This window comes from Melopsittacus undulatus, chromosome 12 (assembly GCF_012275295.1).
Source record: "Melopsittacus undulatus isolate bMelUnd1 chromosome 12, bMelUnd1.mat.Z, whole genome shotgun sequence".
Taxonomy (NCBI): domain Eukaryota; kingdom Metazoa; phylum Chordata; class Aves; order Psittaciformes; family Psittaculidae; genus Melopsittacus; species Melopsittacus undulatus.
Window position 1 is genome coordinate 19,116,867 of NC_047538.1, and position 13,023 is coordinate 19,129,889.

The 13,023-nt window shown below is 51.0% G+C and overlaps 1 protein-coding gene across 1 annotated transcript; it reads left to right on the forward strand.

Moving 5' to 3' along the window:
* The first annotated feature begins 715 nt into the window (after positions 1 to 715).
* FOXN4 (forkhead box N4) lies at positions 716 to 13,023 on the forward strand. The gene is made up of 9 exons (XM_034068518.1): positions 716 to 798; positions 8,884 to 9,047; positions 9,894 to 10,009; positions 10,108 to 10,227; positions 10,363 to 10,490; positions 10,635 to 10,731; positions 10,811 to 11,018; positions 11,876 to 12,238; positions 12,770 to 13,023. Exons 1-9 carry the CDS (start codon positions 716 to 718, stop codon positions 13,021 to 13,023), a joined length of 1,533 nt encoding a protein of 510 aa, XP_033924409.1.

The window sequence follows — 13,023 nt, forward strand, 5'->3', positions numbered from 1 at the left end:
GGCCTGACCCCGCGGGCGGCCCCGGCCGCGCATGCTCCAGGCTGGACAGCTCCTGAGAGGGAAATTTAAACCGGGGCTGGAGCCCGGCCCCGCCGGGACTCACTGCGGCTCCGAGCGCCGCCGGGCCCGAGCCGCTGCCCCCCCCCCCCGGGCCCTCGGACGGACCCATCCCGGCCGCAGAGCGGAGCTCCGGTGGCCCCCGGGCCCCGGCCCGCAGGTGGGTGCAAGGCGCGGGGTGAGCGGGGGTGCGCGGGGGCCGCCGCCGCGGAGGGCTCCGGAGCGCCCCGGGGCAGGGCCGGAGGTGCCGGGTTCGGATCCCGGGGTCCCCTCGGGCCGGGGTGGCCTCGACTGAGGAGCAGCTCCGAGGCTGGCGCAGCCCAACGGGTTTCGGGGTGTTTAAGAGCGGCCACCAGAGCGGGGTGTGCATCCCAGCTGACTGCGCTGCTCCGGTACCCACAGCCCCTTTGCCCTCCCCGTCGGGGGAACGGTCCCATTTGGAGCTTTGGATACTTCCTCCTTCCCTAAAGCGTTTCACTGCATTGCCAGGTGCAAATAAGGCCAGTGCACCTGCAGGGCGAGGTGATGGAAGTTGGGCTTTCCTTCCCTGCAGCCCGGGGTTCCAGCTGGGATTCGTGGTCTCCCGCCGCTGCTGAAGTGCTGGATAGCTACTGCTGCCCGAACAGCTTCCTTCGGTTTCCCTGTCCGTGCCAAGGAGATGATAGAGAGCGATATCCCGTCCATAATGTCAGGAATCCTTAGGAATTCAGGGCAAACCCACCACCCTCCACAGGAGTACAGGTGAGGCTTTTACCGATCTCAACAATACACGCTGTGCTGGTGCTGATAACTGATGTTGTTTCCCTGTGATTTCCTAGAAACTTCCTTAGCGCATAGAAATCACCTTTTCCCCCTTCTTTTTAAAGTTTACCGCATTATTTCTCCACTCTGAATTGCATTTCTAAGCTGCTGACCTGTTACAATGCGTTACTTGTATAGAAACATTCCTGTTTAAAGTGTTCTGATGCTGAGTTATGTTGGATAAATGCACCTTCAGAGCTTTGGGTTGACCTCCCAGCAAACTCTCTCAACTGTATGCGCGTTGCCAGAGAGGGATATTCTCATTAACTAACAATTACTGAGACATTCCCTTTCAGACCCCGTTTTGCATTGCTATGAAGCAGTCGCGGAGAGACTAAATCAAGTGTAATAGACACCAGAAGAGCACTTCTGTAGTGCTCCAAAGTACTGACGTGTCTTGTGAGATGGGTGGGAGCAAAGCTGGGTTTGTCAGCAGCCTTTGGTAACTTATAGTTTTGATAACCTATGTGTCTGATACCATTTGGAAGCACTGCTGGGAGTCACGGGGCAGTTGTGTGTGAATTACAGTGCACTGGGTTAACCTGGGTTACAACTCTTCACGTGATGGAAGCTCCACTGCAGAAGAGCAGAACGCAGCCCCTCTCCTGCAGTGAAACAACAACTCTATTTTCTTGGGTTAATGTGAGGAATGAGAGATTATGACCTCCCCACACCCCACACCCCCCCACCTGGGGGTGTTCTCACCCGTTCCCATGGGTAGCAATGCTCCGATGCAGGTATGCTTCCATCCGCCTCCCTCTGTTCAAGACCCAAACCCTGCCCCGCAGCCTCTTGCAGCTCAACAAGTGATCTGTGCCTGTGTGCAGCCCCTGTGGCACACGGGCTGCAGAGCCCCTTCTGCTGGTCACTAAAGCCCTGCTTGCTCCGGGCATCACTGATGGCTGTGTCAGTATTTGTAAAGCAGTGATGCAGCATTTAATGAAGGGGCTGTAGGAGAGAGGCTCCGGGTACTTAAATGCATGTCTGGAGCCTCAGTGCCCTGAAGAACATCCCACCTTAACAAAGACCCTTTTTATGGAGAGAACCGTTCTTTAAATCATAGCTGCAGAAAAAAAACCTCTCTTTTGGGGAGGAAAGTCAGGATTTAACTTGCTGCCAGTACATGATCGGGAGAGTCTCTTCTTTTCTTCAGAAGTCAGCTGCTTTTAAAATGGACTTTCAGTCCTCTGCTAACCATTTTGCACTGAAAGATCCCAGTTCTCGGCAGCTTTTCCCCCCTCCACTTGCGATTTCTTTAACGCAGCTTTAAAACGAAAGATTTGACCTCATTTAATAGTGGCAAATGCTGATAAAGACGCATAAAATCTGAACTGCCCCATAAATGCAGAGCAGCATTTGTCCTGCTCCATGAGAAAACACTTTGGATTATGTAAAAGAAAAATCTTTTAGACTGAATGATTTTAAGGAAAGAATAGACCTGTCAAATTCTATCAGCTCTGTTTACTCTCCTGCTGTCACCACAGTCCAAGACTGGAACCCACAATCCCGAGTGCTCCATGGGGGAGCATCAAGGCTCCACAAAATGGGGAATGGCCTCCAATTAGTGAGTGGGAGGCTGGGGCTGTGCTGAGAATACTCTTCTGTCTCACTTGGAATCTTTCAATGGGACAGTTGGACTTGGAGGAGACCAGGCTTTCCTGCAGGAGTGCAGGAGGGAGCGCATGGGCATGTAAGCAGGGGATCAAACGGGCGAACACGAAGAGGTTTTCATGGGTACAGTTTGAAAGCAGAGGATTTTAGTGATAGTATTTATTTTTTAAACCTAAAAAGAAAAAAAATCCCTGATTTTATCAGATCTTTGAACTCTGTGGATCCAAAGCATCTGTAATACATTTGATGTAGCACATAGGGTAGCAAGGAGGATTAGACTGCTAGGAAAAGTCCAGGGACTATTTGTACTGCAGTAAAACGATTTTAGACTGAGATCTCTTCTAACTGTGGGATACAGAACATCCTGATGGCCAGGGATGATTAAGAGCCATCATCCTTCCTCTGATGTCTATGGGTTTATGGCGCTGCCACTGCCTGGCTACTAGTGCCAAGTAACACTTCATATTCCAGTGTAAATGCCCCAACCTTCAGTATTTTCATGACTGTTGTAGTGACAAATGTTTCCAACGATTTCATTTTACATTTCAGGGAATAAAAGTAGAGAACTGTAGCACACTGTGGTCTTCAAGCAACAGTTTTCATTGAAATCTGCACTCTATCCCTTCACAGTCTAATCTGATTTAATGTACTTATTTATCTTAGGGACCATCCCATTCCCAAACTAGGCACAGTTATGTGTTGCTTATTGCATATTGCATAATAAATCACGACCTGAAAAACAGGCTGTCAGAAGGGAGGCAGCAACTTGCTATTGATTATTTGGCATATATGGAAATCTGGATTTAAGGAAGCAAATCATCACTTCAGGTAACAGTGTGGCATCTATATTTTGAAAGGAGTCACTAAAATGCAGAATTCTATTTGAAGAAATAACATTACTTCAGGTGTAAAGCTAACCCTTGATCAAGATAAATTAACTTCATGATGTGCAGCTCAATAGTTTGTGTAAGAGCTCCATCCCTATGTTGTTTATATTACTATGTATTTCCAGTTGATAGAAGCCTCATGTAGTGTTTCGAAGGCCTTGCAGCACACTTTCTATACTTATTAAACAGGAATTAACTTTTCAATAGCTATCTTCTGTGATCAAAAGGTGTTACTCAGTCATTAACCATTTAACATATTAGTAAATGACATCCTCCTTCACCCCATTTTAACAGTTCCTTTGGTTCTCCAAAAACCGGTCTGTGTTCATCAGCTCTTCAGATAATCTGATTCATTTTTCATTGTCATAATTACTGTAGCAATGTTGAGCATAAAATCATACACTAAGAAGCAAGATACAGACATTGCAACAGCTGCAGTTCATATCGTAGGGATGTGACTGCATTATGGTGGTGAAAAAGGCAGGAAGTCTTTATCCTTCTGGCACATGGTACATTTTAGCTCTCCTAAGTGGTTCTGTCCCCAGTGGGGCTGCGGGTTTGCCTGAAGGACATTCCTGCAGCCAAAAGGCTCCAAATGCATAACCAACAGAACCATAACTGTTCCCAAAGAACGTGCCAGGGTCCATTCCCTTGACACCGTGTGTGTCTGACAGGGACCGGGCCCATGGCTCCGTGTGCCCAAGGAATTCCACCACAGTAGCTGCTTCATCCTTTAAATACACGCGAGAAACCTCCTAGGAACCAGCCAAACTCAGGCCACTGTGGATTGATTTAAGTGGATTAACTCAACTGTTTCCTATGCAGCTCCTGCACTGTGCTGGGCACTGTTAATAAAACACTGTGGCTCTTGCTCCTCAAACTGCCCTGCACTTGCAGGCAGCGGTGGAAAGGATGGGTCTGTACCCAGGCAATGTCTTGCTTCCCAGGCTCACCATCCCATATCTTACCTCATGAGCAGGGCTTGACCTCCCATTCAAAGCATGGACACAGGAAAGGAACTCCTCAGCACTCCTGGCACATTTCAGCTGCTTGTAGCACTGCTCTTATCTTACCCATCTTAATCTCCTTGGTGCAGGAAGCAGAATTGCTGCACGACCACAGCAGCCAGTAATGCACTTGAGATGGGTTCTTACAACACCCAAAGGATAGCATGGTTTATATTCCCTTTACACTGGGGTAAAGAACTACAGCAACCCCAGGCAGGTGAATCAGCTCAGTGTTAACAGACAGCAGCTGGAGCAATGTTAAAGGAAAAATCACCTTCCCAGGTAGATAATGCTCCTTTAATAGTAAACATTGCTGTGGTGCTTTACACTTCAACACATGGAAGAGAAGCTCACGCTGATGGCAGTCCCAGGTTTATGTTTTCATTGGTTTATTTGGGGTTTTTTATAGCAAAGCTGCTTGCAGGGTCACATCCCAGCTGCATTTGCCAAAGGCAAACCCAGCCAGAAATCACTCAAAGAACTTAAAGGAAGGGAAGAGAAAGGTGTGCTGGTTTGGGGCTGGGCGCGTGGTGTGGATTCAAGAGGCAGAGGACTTGCAGAGCAAAAGCAGGGTGAGCTGCTGGCTGGAGCAGGAGGGGAGATGGGGCAGACCCAGGGAGGATGGAGGCAGAACCTAGAGTGGGTAAAAGCACCTGCATGGGAGGAAGATGGGAAGGGAAGTGCATAGAGGGAAGAGGCAGAGCAGAAGGGATGGTGAGGTTGACTCCCTCAGTAAAACAGGGAATGCTTCTCCCCATGGAGACAGCTGAAGAGTCACAAAACACACACGTTTTCCTTGTGGTGTTTTACATATGGGAAATCACTGTGTGTGATCTGAGGACACTGTGTAACCACAGGCAAAAGAAACCGGGTGCTCATCATCACGTCAAGAAGAGGTTTCCTTAGGACTCTTCCTGTTCAGGTGTCACTCCTGATCTGCTCCTGCTTGTTGACCCCTTGTATTCAGCCCAGGCAAAAACTCAGGTATTAATGCTGCAATGGTAATAGATAAATACAAATAGTCCATAAACTAAAACACCCACTTATTGGTTAAACTGTCTGGAGATAAAGTGTGCTTGTCCCTGCTGAGCTGTCCTTTAGTGTTAGCACACTTGGTTGGCAGATCAACCTATGATGCTGCTGAAGAGACAGTCCCTATAGTCCCCAGTGACAAATTTGCCCTCCCAATGTGTTTGCTGATGTAGAAGTGGATAGTTCACATTCACAGCAGTGATGAACCTTAGATCCAGCTCTTAGCACAGCTCAATGTCAGAAAAGATGGTAAAGCTACCTCTATGAATGCAGATCCAAATTCAGCCCTGAAGTGAGTTGCAGAGTCCCTCAAGGTAATGGCAGGGATGAATTGGATGGGTATTTTGGGTAGGCTGTGCTAGAGCAGAGAGCAAAGACTCATGCTGCCACTGAGCGTTTCTGTATCACACCTGCCATAGCTCAGGGGTACATCCTCTGCTGCGAAGAGGAGAACTGGGGCTCAAACCCTCAGCATCACGTGGATTCTTCCTCTGCAGGTGCCTTTCTAGGACAGAAGCACACAGAAACAAGTGTGGTTTCCTGCAGGGCTTTGAAAGGAGCAGGGTAAAACCCAAGCTGCATCATCTCATCACACCTTTATACAGGACACCATGCTTGCAGCACCGTTGGGGTCACTGCCACCTTGTCTTCCCAGGGGTTCCTGGCTCAGCCCTGGGGAATGTGCAGCTGGGGAGGGGTTTGGTGCTGCATTCATTACAGCCTATCATCGCTATTTATCTCATTTACATGCTCTGAAAGAGCTGCTTTTACTACAGTGCCCCATTGTGCCAGGGGCTGTGAACACCCGTCCAAAGGCAGGATCTCTGACTCCTGAAGTTTGCCCTCGAACGTGAGAAGGAAAGGGTGGCAGAGGGGGGCACAATCAGAGTCCATGGGATATCACAGCATGTGCTATGTGCGAGTGTTCTATGATGCTATGATTCTGTTCTACTGATCCATGTGCAGCTGTCCTGGCACAGGCAGCTTTTCAGGGCAGGGACATTGAACCCTATGAGATGCAAGTGTCAGGTATTCCTGTGCACAGCTCTGTCCCGAGGCAGCTAGGTTAGCATTCCTTCACTAACAGCAGGGCACACATTGAAGCTGTGCACTAGGAGATGAGCTGGGTTTATGCTGCAGAATACACCTGGGCATGTAAAACCCCTGGGCATACTTTGAGCAGTTTCATCTTCTTTAAGACATGAAATTTCAGCACTGGTTTTGAAAACAACCTGAAGAATAATCCTTAAACGTGAAATATTTCATTCTGATTCAATAGACTCCTTTTTTTTCTCCATTATTCCTGAAAACAGTTATTCTGACACTCAAATCCATTCAAAATGAAAAGGAGTGAGTGGGCAGCCAGAGGTGGTTTTAAAAGTGCTGTAAACCCAAATTCAGATGTGCTAGGGTGGGGAAGGGAAGGAAATGTCTTTGTCTTGGGAGAAGAGACGGCTCACACGTTTGTCCTGATGTTATATTATGGCATCTTGGTATCTGTTTAAAGCCAAGGGAGTTGTGGCTGCCCCATCCCTGGCAGTGTTCAAGGCCTGGTTGGACACAGGGGCTTGGAGCAGCTGCTCCAGTGGAAGGGGTCCCTGTCTGTAGCAGGGGTTGGAACTGGGTGAGCTTTAAAGTCCCTTCCACCCAAACCAGGCTGGGATCTGCTTCTAATAACTTAATATCACCTAAAAGCTCAGTCACCTTCCTTGTCCCTGTTTGGATTGACAGTGCAGTCAGTGCATCATGAGGATGCTGAGCGGGATACAGCATGATGCTCACTGGCAAGTAGGGGAGGTGCAGCTGCAGCTTCCGATGGCATCCAGCTGTGCCCGGAGCATCACCAGTCATTCCCACCTCTGGGAAGAGCATCAGGATGAGTGCAAAGCCACCGTTTCCCACCAAGCTAAACCCAGGCAGGCTGCAGAGCAGCACGGGGTGTGCGGGATGGATGCGCTCATCCCATGCCGAGGGCATGTGGCGGATTCATTGCCTGACAGGAGGCGTGTGCTGACCCTCACCGCCCATCTGACCCCGCTGTTTGTGGCAGGGGCTGCGGTGCTGGGAGCAGTGGCAGGGGTGCCAGATGGCATGGGATGTGTGCTGTGTGTCGCCTGCCATTCAGCCACGTTAATGGGAGGGTTGGAAAGAGCAGGAGAAGAAAGGGGGGGGGGGAAACAATTAACCAAGAATCCCCAAAACAATGGGGGCCACGTGCCGGCGGGCAGCGGTTGCTGCCGGCACAATGGGTTATCGGCTCCCCATGAATGGGCCCAACTGTTGCAAACCACACGAGCCTGCCCAGTTTTCAAATCATTTACTGCTCCTGTTTACTTCCAATCCAGCCAATCTCCGCGCCGGGAATGCCGTCACCTGATGGGCTTCTTCTGCATTTAAGTCCCAGGCCTCACAACATAACTGAAGAGCGGTAACCATGGCAATGCTAATTATTGTGCTGTAACTACAGTAGGAGAAAGGGACCAGGGGAGGCTGGGAGAGAGCTTTGGCCATGGTTTCTGGCCAGGATTCGAGGGTTTGGCTCCTGGTCGTGTGTTTTGAGCCTTTCTTTCCCCCCTCCTCCTCTTTTCTTCTTTTCAGACTCCTTTAACAAACAAATAAATCACCCTCTGCTTTCCAGAGATCCCAGATAATGGCTTTGGGAGCTTGGATACATGTTTCTGGAGGTCATGAATAGAGGAGCTGAAAGCTGCTGGGCAGCCGGGCACTGGAGCTCTGCCCTGCTCTTTTGAGCTGATTTAGGGGAGTCTAAAACATAAAAGATGCTTCAGCAAGAGACCAGATTTATTTAAGGCTCCTGTGCCATCATTTGGCAAGGAGCACCCGTCAGTGGCACACATCTATGGGAGGGCTCTCAAGAGCCTGTGTTGCGAAAGCAAAATCAACTACAACCAACTGTACTGGGTTATCCTCTATGGTACTCAGGTGTTTTTCTTGACATGGATCCCTTTGGGTTTACCGTGGGTATCTAATGATAACTTCCTGCCATGTTCTAAGATACCTGACTTCTGTAATACTGTTTAACATAAGTAGTTTAGCCTTTCATTTATAATAGCTCTTGAATGGGAGCTTGGGCCATATGGGAATCTTTGAGTGTTCTAAACATATCTCTATAGTTAAGTTCTGTGCCACACACTCTATCAGAAGCATGAGATGGAGGATGCAGAACGGGTCAAACCCAGGGCTTTAACCCAAAAGCAGCCCCTCAGCGTCGTGCTGCTAACATCAGAGTGGGTGTGAGTGTGCGTTCAGTCCCTGGCTTTGCATTTGGAGCCTTTAGTATGCCAAAACCTCCCTAGTAACTGTTTCACACACTTGTTAAGCACCGGTAACCTCATAGCTGCCAATGGCAGTGATGAAGGGTTCCTTCAGTTGCAAACGTGAGCTCTGGTACCCCGGGCACCGCCGCTCTGAGCGGGGCAGCGATGGAGCAGCACAGCTCCCTGCTCACCTCTCCTGCTGTCCTGCAGGCTCCTGGCTCCCGAGCCCTCCCAGCTGAGTGAGGATGATCTCCCCAGCGACTTGCAGTCCTTGTCGTGGCTGACATCTGTTGATGTCCCTCGCTTACAGCAGATGGCCAGTGGGAGGATGGATTTTAGCCTTGGTGCCCAGAACGCGATGCTGCAACAGACAGGTAAACTGCTGGGGTGTTGAATGACTGCTCTTTAACCAGGCACAGCTACCACCTCCTCCTCCCCTCCAGGCCAGCTTTCCTGTTAGTGTATTAGTGTGTTTATATGAAGTGCATTACATTTTGGTTCCTGTCAAAAGACCTGGAACCTGTTGTCTCCTGTTAAGGGCATCCCTGATCCTTTTCCTTCATCCCAAGAGGCAGTGAGCCCCGGCCATGACAACAGAGACCTTAGGATCCAATTGGCATTTCTGCCCAGTGTAACTGCTGGTGCCTTGTTGTGTGAACTTGGGCACCAGACTCACATTTCAGAGGTTTTCCACAGCTTTGACATTAACTAATCAGGCTTCCTCATTTGTTTCAACCCTGCTAAAATCCAGAGTAACTTACTGACCCCCTACCTGTCTGCTTCACGCACTCACAGCGTGTGTTCACTGACCGCCTGCCTTGCCTTGTGAGCATCCTTTAGACAAACACCCTGGTTCCCTGAGGCATTCAGCTGAGAGAGCTCAGTGTATCCCCTTCTTCAGAGCAGAAACCCTTCTGGAGTGCAGATAATGCTGGATACGTGGGGCTTTCTGTTTTGTAAGCTCCTGTGTATGCAGCAGCACTGTGGACTCTTACAGGTTCATCTCTCATTCCCTGCATAACAAGCCTTAGGAGCAGCTGATGGCATCTTGGCCATTTGCGAGACACTGGGTTCTTTGGGGATGGGAAGCCAGTGAGCTGTGATTATCCACTGCAGAGCTGAACTGGGCTCAAGTGCAAGGCATTTACTGGTGAATGGCAGCTCTCTTCTGAAGTGCACTTTCCTGCAGGCATTCATTGCCTTTGCTTTCTCCAAAACAGGTCCTGTGGCAAACAACCTGCACTCGACAGGAGCACCTGGAGCAATGATCCACGTCCAGGCCAGCCTTCCACAGGGAATCCTGGGACTCAGCTCTATGTCAACACATGGCACGAACGTAAGAGCAGCCCTTGCTGGTTTATTGTTGCACCACTTCTCTCAGCAAAGATGCTGGTAACTTGGAGACTGACACAACTGGTGCCTTTATCTCAGCAGATGAACCAGTATGCTGTAGGTGGGCAGCCGTCTCCTGGTTTACAAACACAGCAACAGCTCTTCCCTCCTCCTCCTCCTCATTCACAGCAAGTGTTTGCCCTAGCACAGAGCACACAACAGGTACTGTGATCTGCGTGTTGTCTGTGTCTTGAGGTACCTCCCAAGATCACATCTAGAACCCTTAAAACCGACACAGCATCCCTAAAGCTACCTCCCCATGGACATTTTGCGTCTGTCTTTTCCTTCTGCACACAGTGTAACCCAGCAGCAATCTACAACACATCCTATGGGACTCAGCCCCACTACTCTCAGCCACGCCTGGCTCCTCACTCTGCCCAAGAGCTGCACCCAAAGCATTACCCCAAGCCCATCTATTCATACAGGTGAGTAGAGAGCTCTCAGATAGCTTGTGAGCACTTGGGAGCAGTAACCCCATGGTCGGCTGTGCCTGAGGATGCTAGCCCGGAAGGCAGCAGGATGGCTGAGGGCACACACTCTGTTCTTTCCTGCCTTTCTCTGTCCTGTAGCTGTTTGATCGCCATGGCACTGAAGAACAGCAAAACAGGCAGCCTGCCAGTGAGCGAGATCTACAGCTTCATGAAGGAGCACTTCCCCTACTTCAAGGTACGGGCACAGCCAAAGGGCAGAGGCTCCGGTACTGTGGTCCTGGCTCACTTCACCCACATCCCCCTGCCCCTTGCAGACAGCCCCCGATGGCTGGAAGAACTCCGTGCGCCACAACCTGTCCCTCAACAAGTGCTTTGAGAAGGTGGAGAACAAACTGAGCGGCACCTCCCGCAAGGGGTGCCTGTGGGCTCTCAACCCAGCCAAGATCGACAAGATGGAGGAGGAGATGCAGAAGTGGAAGCGGAAGGACCTGGCTGCTATTCACAGGAGCATGGCTAACCCAGGTAGGGCTTATGGTGGGGTTTTGCAATGGGTACGAGAGGCAAGAGGGGACAAAGGGCTGTTTAGCAGGGATGGGTGATCTGCCCTGCAGCAGCCTCCTCCTCTGCTCAGCTGAAACACCCCATGCTCTGTGCTGAAGGAGCTCGTTGCTGCTGGTCTGAGGTGAGACCCAGCAGCAGGAGGAGGAGGTCACTGAGCTGGTCCCCAGATTCACTGTGGGTTGTCTTTCCCCCCCATGCAGACGGAGCCAGCACCAGCTGAGCAGTTACACTGCCTCCAGTGTTAGTAGTTATAACGTCACTTTTTAAACACACTTCTGCCTGCTCCTCTGCAAAACTCACCCCACACTAAGACCTTCTCATTCTTACTTACAAAAACACATGCAGCTTTCAGGAGCTCAATATTAGCAAAATAAATTGGAGTTTTTTGCTGCAAAACCTGCTTTTAATCAAGGATAAATCACCTTCTGCTTTGCTTAAAACCAAAAGTGCCATTGGAATTGTCAGGAGTCTCTCACACCAACCTCATTTGAGATACAAAGAGAATGCAGAGCATCCCTCTGAGCAGGAGCCCTGCTGAGGATGCTCGTTCTGCCTCTATGGGTCAGATGCCAGTGGTGGTGGCTCAGTTGCTCGGTCTAAGCCTCTTGTGATCACTTCTGTAGCTCAGTTTAGGGGCTCCCTGCACAGTCAAAGCCTGTACCTGTGCCATGTCTCACACGGGACAGACGCTGCCCATTCAGTTCTATGGCAAGAGCATGGGTTTGCGCTCGCTTGTGAAATGCTTTGGCTGGCCCCTGCTTGGGCAAACGGGTTAAACTGTCTCTTCTGTCCCTTGGGAATGGGCACTGCCCATGCAGAGGAGCTGGACAAGCTCATCACCGACAGACCCGAGAGCTGCCGGCGGCCCAGCAAGCAGCCCGAGCCCGAGGTCTCTGCCCTGAGCCGCATGGCCCTGGCGCAGCTGCAGCCGCAGCCGCTGATGACGCTCTCGCTGCAGTCCATGCCCCTGCACCACCAGCTCCAGCCCCAGCCCCGCATCGCTCCGGACTCACCAGCACCCGCACAGACCCCTCCTCTGCACACCCTGCCTGATGGGAGCCACAGTCCCCTCCCACACCACCCCATGGGACGCGCACCGCCGGACTTCCTGAACGTGACAGCCGACATGAACACGGAGGTGGATGCTCTTGACCCAAGCATCATGGATTTTGCATTGCAAGGTACAGGAGGAGGAGCTGGGGTGGGGAAGGACACGATTTATGTCCTGACTATAGAACCAGGGGTGTAACTGAGCTGAAAACTTTGGGTGCTGGCTGCTGCAGTGCGACTTACCTGACCCTCAGTGCATTTCTGCCTTGTGCTGGATGGGACAACAGCCTACCTTCGTGGTTCAAGTGCAGGCACTGCAGTAGAGGTGAGCAGGGACATCCAGCTGCTCTGCATCCAGAGCTCTGCTTTTCCCCCTTCTGTAAAAGAACTTCCCCAGCTTGGCACGGCCCCTGGGTTTCTGGTCAGCACAATGTAGGTAGATGCTGCCCAAAGAATCCTACATTCCTGGAACCAGAGGATTTTGGGGGGCAGGGGGGGGGAACCAACGTGGTTGCTGTTGCCTTTGCACTGCAACTGGCAGCACCCACAAGCAGCGCTGGTCCTAAGCAGCTGGCAAAGCCCTCGTGTTACAGCCCAGCCCCTACACGAGGTGCCCGGGTGGGTTGGATGCGTTGCTGTGACCAGACTTCCCTGCTTCCCAGGTAACATATGGGAGGAGATGAAAGACGACAGCTTCAGCCTCGACACCCTGGCTGCCTTCAGCACCTCCCCGCTGCACCTCTCAGACTGTGACCTGGGCCCCCCCGGCCTCACTCCTGCCTCCAGCGGCAGCGATCGCTCCTTCTCAGACGTGCAGGTCACCGGCCTTTACACCACCTACACCGCGCTGGACAACGTGGCAGCAGCAGCTCAGTACATGAACCCCCAGGGCAACAAACCCATCGCTCTGCTCTGA

Excerpts from the sequence above, each read along its gene's own strand:
- FOXN4 (XM_034068518.1), top strand. The coding sequence starts at position 716 with ATGATAGAGAGCGATATCCCGTCCATAATGTCAGGAATCCTTAGGAAT. Across the intron at positions 10,732-10,810 it reads AGCACTTCCCCTACTTCAAG|ACAGCCCCCGATGGCTGGAA; the intron begins GTACGGGCACAG and ends TGCCCCTTGCAG. Across the intron at positions 12,239-12,769 it reads CATGGATTTTGCATTGCAAG|GTAACATATGGGAGGAGATG; the intron begins GTACAGGAGGAG and ends CCTGCTTCCCAG.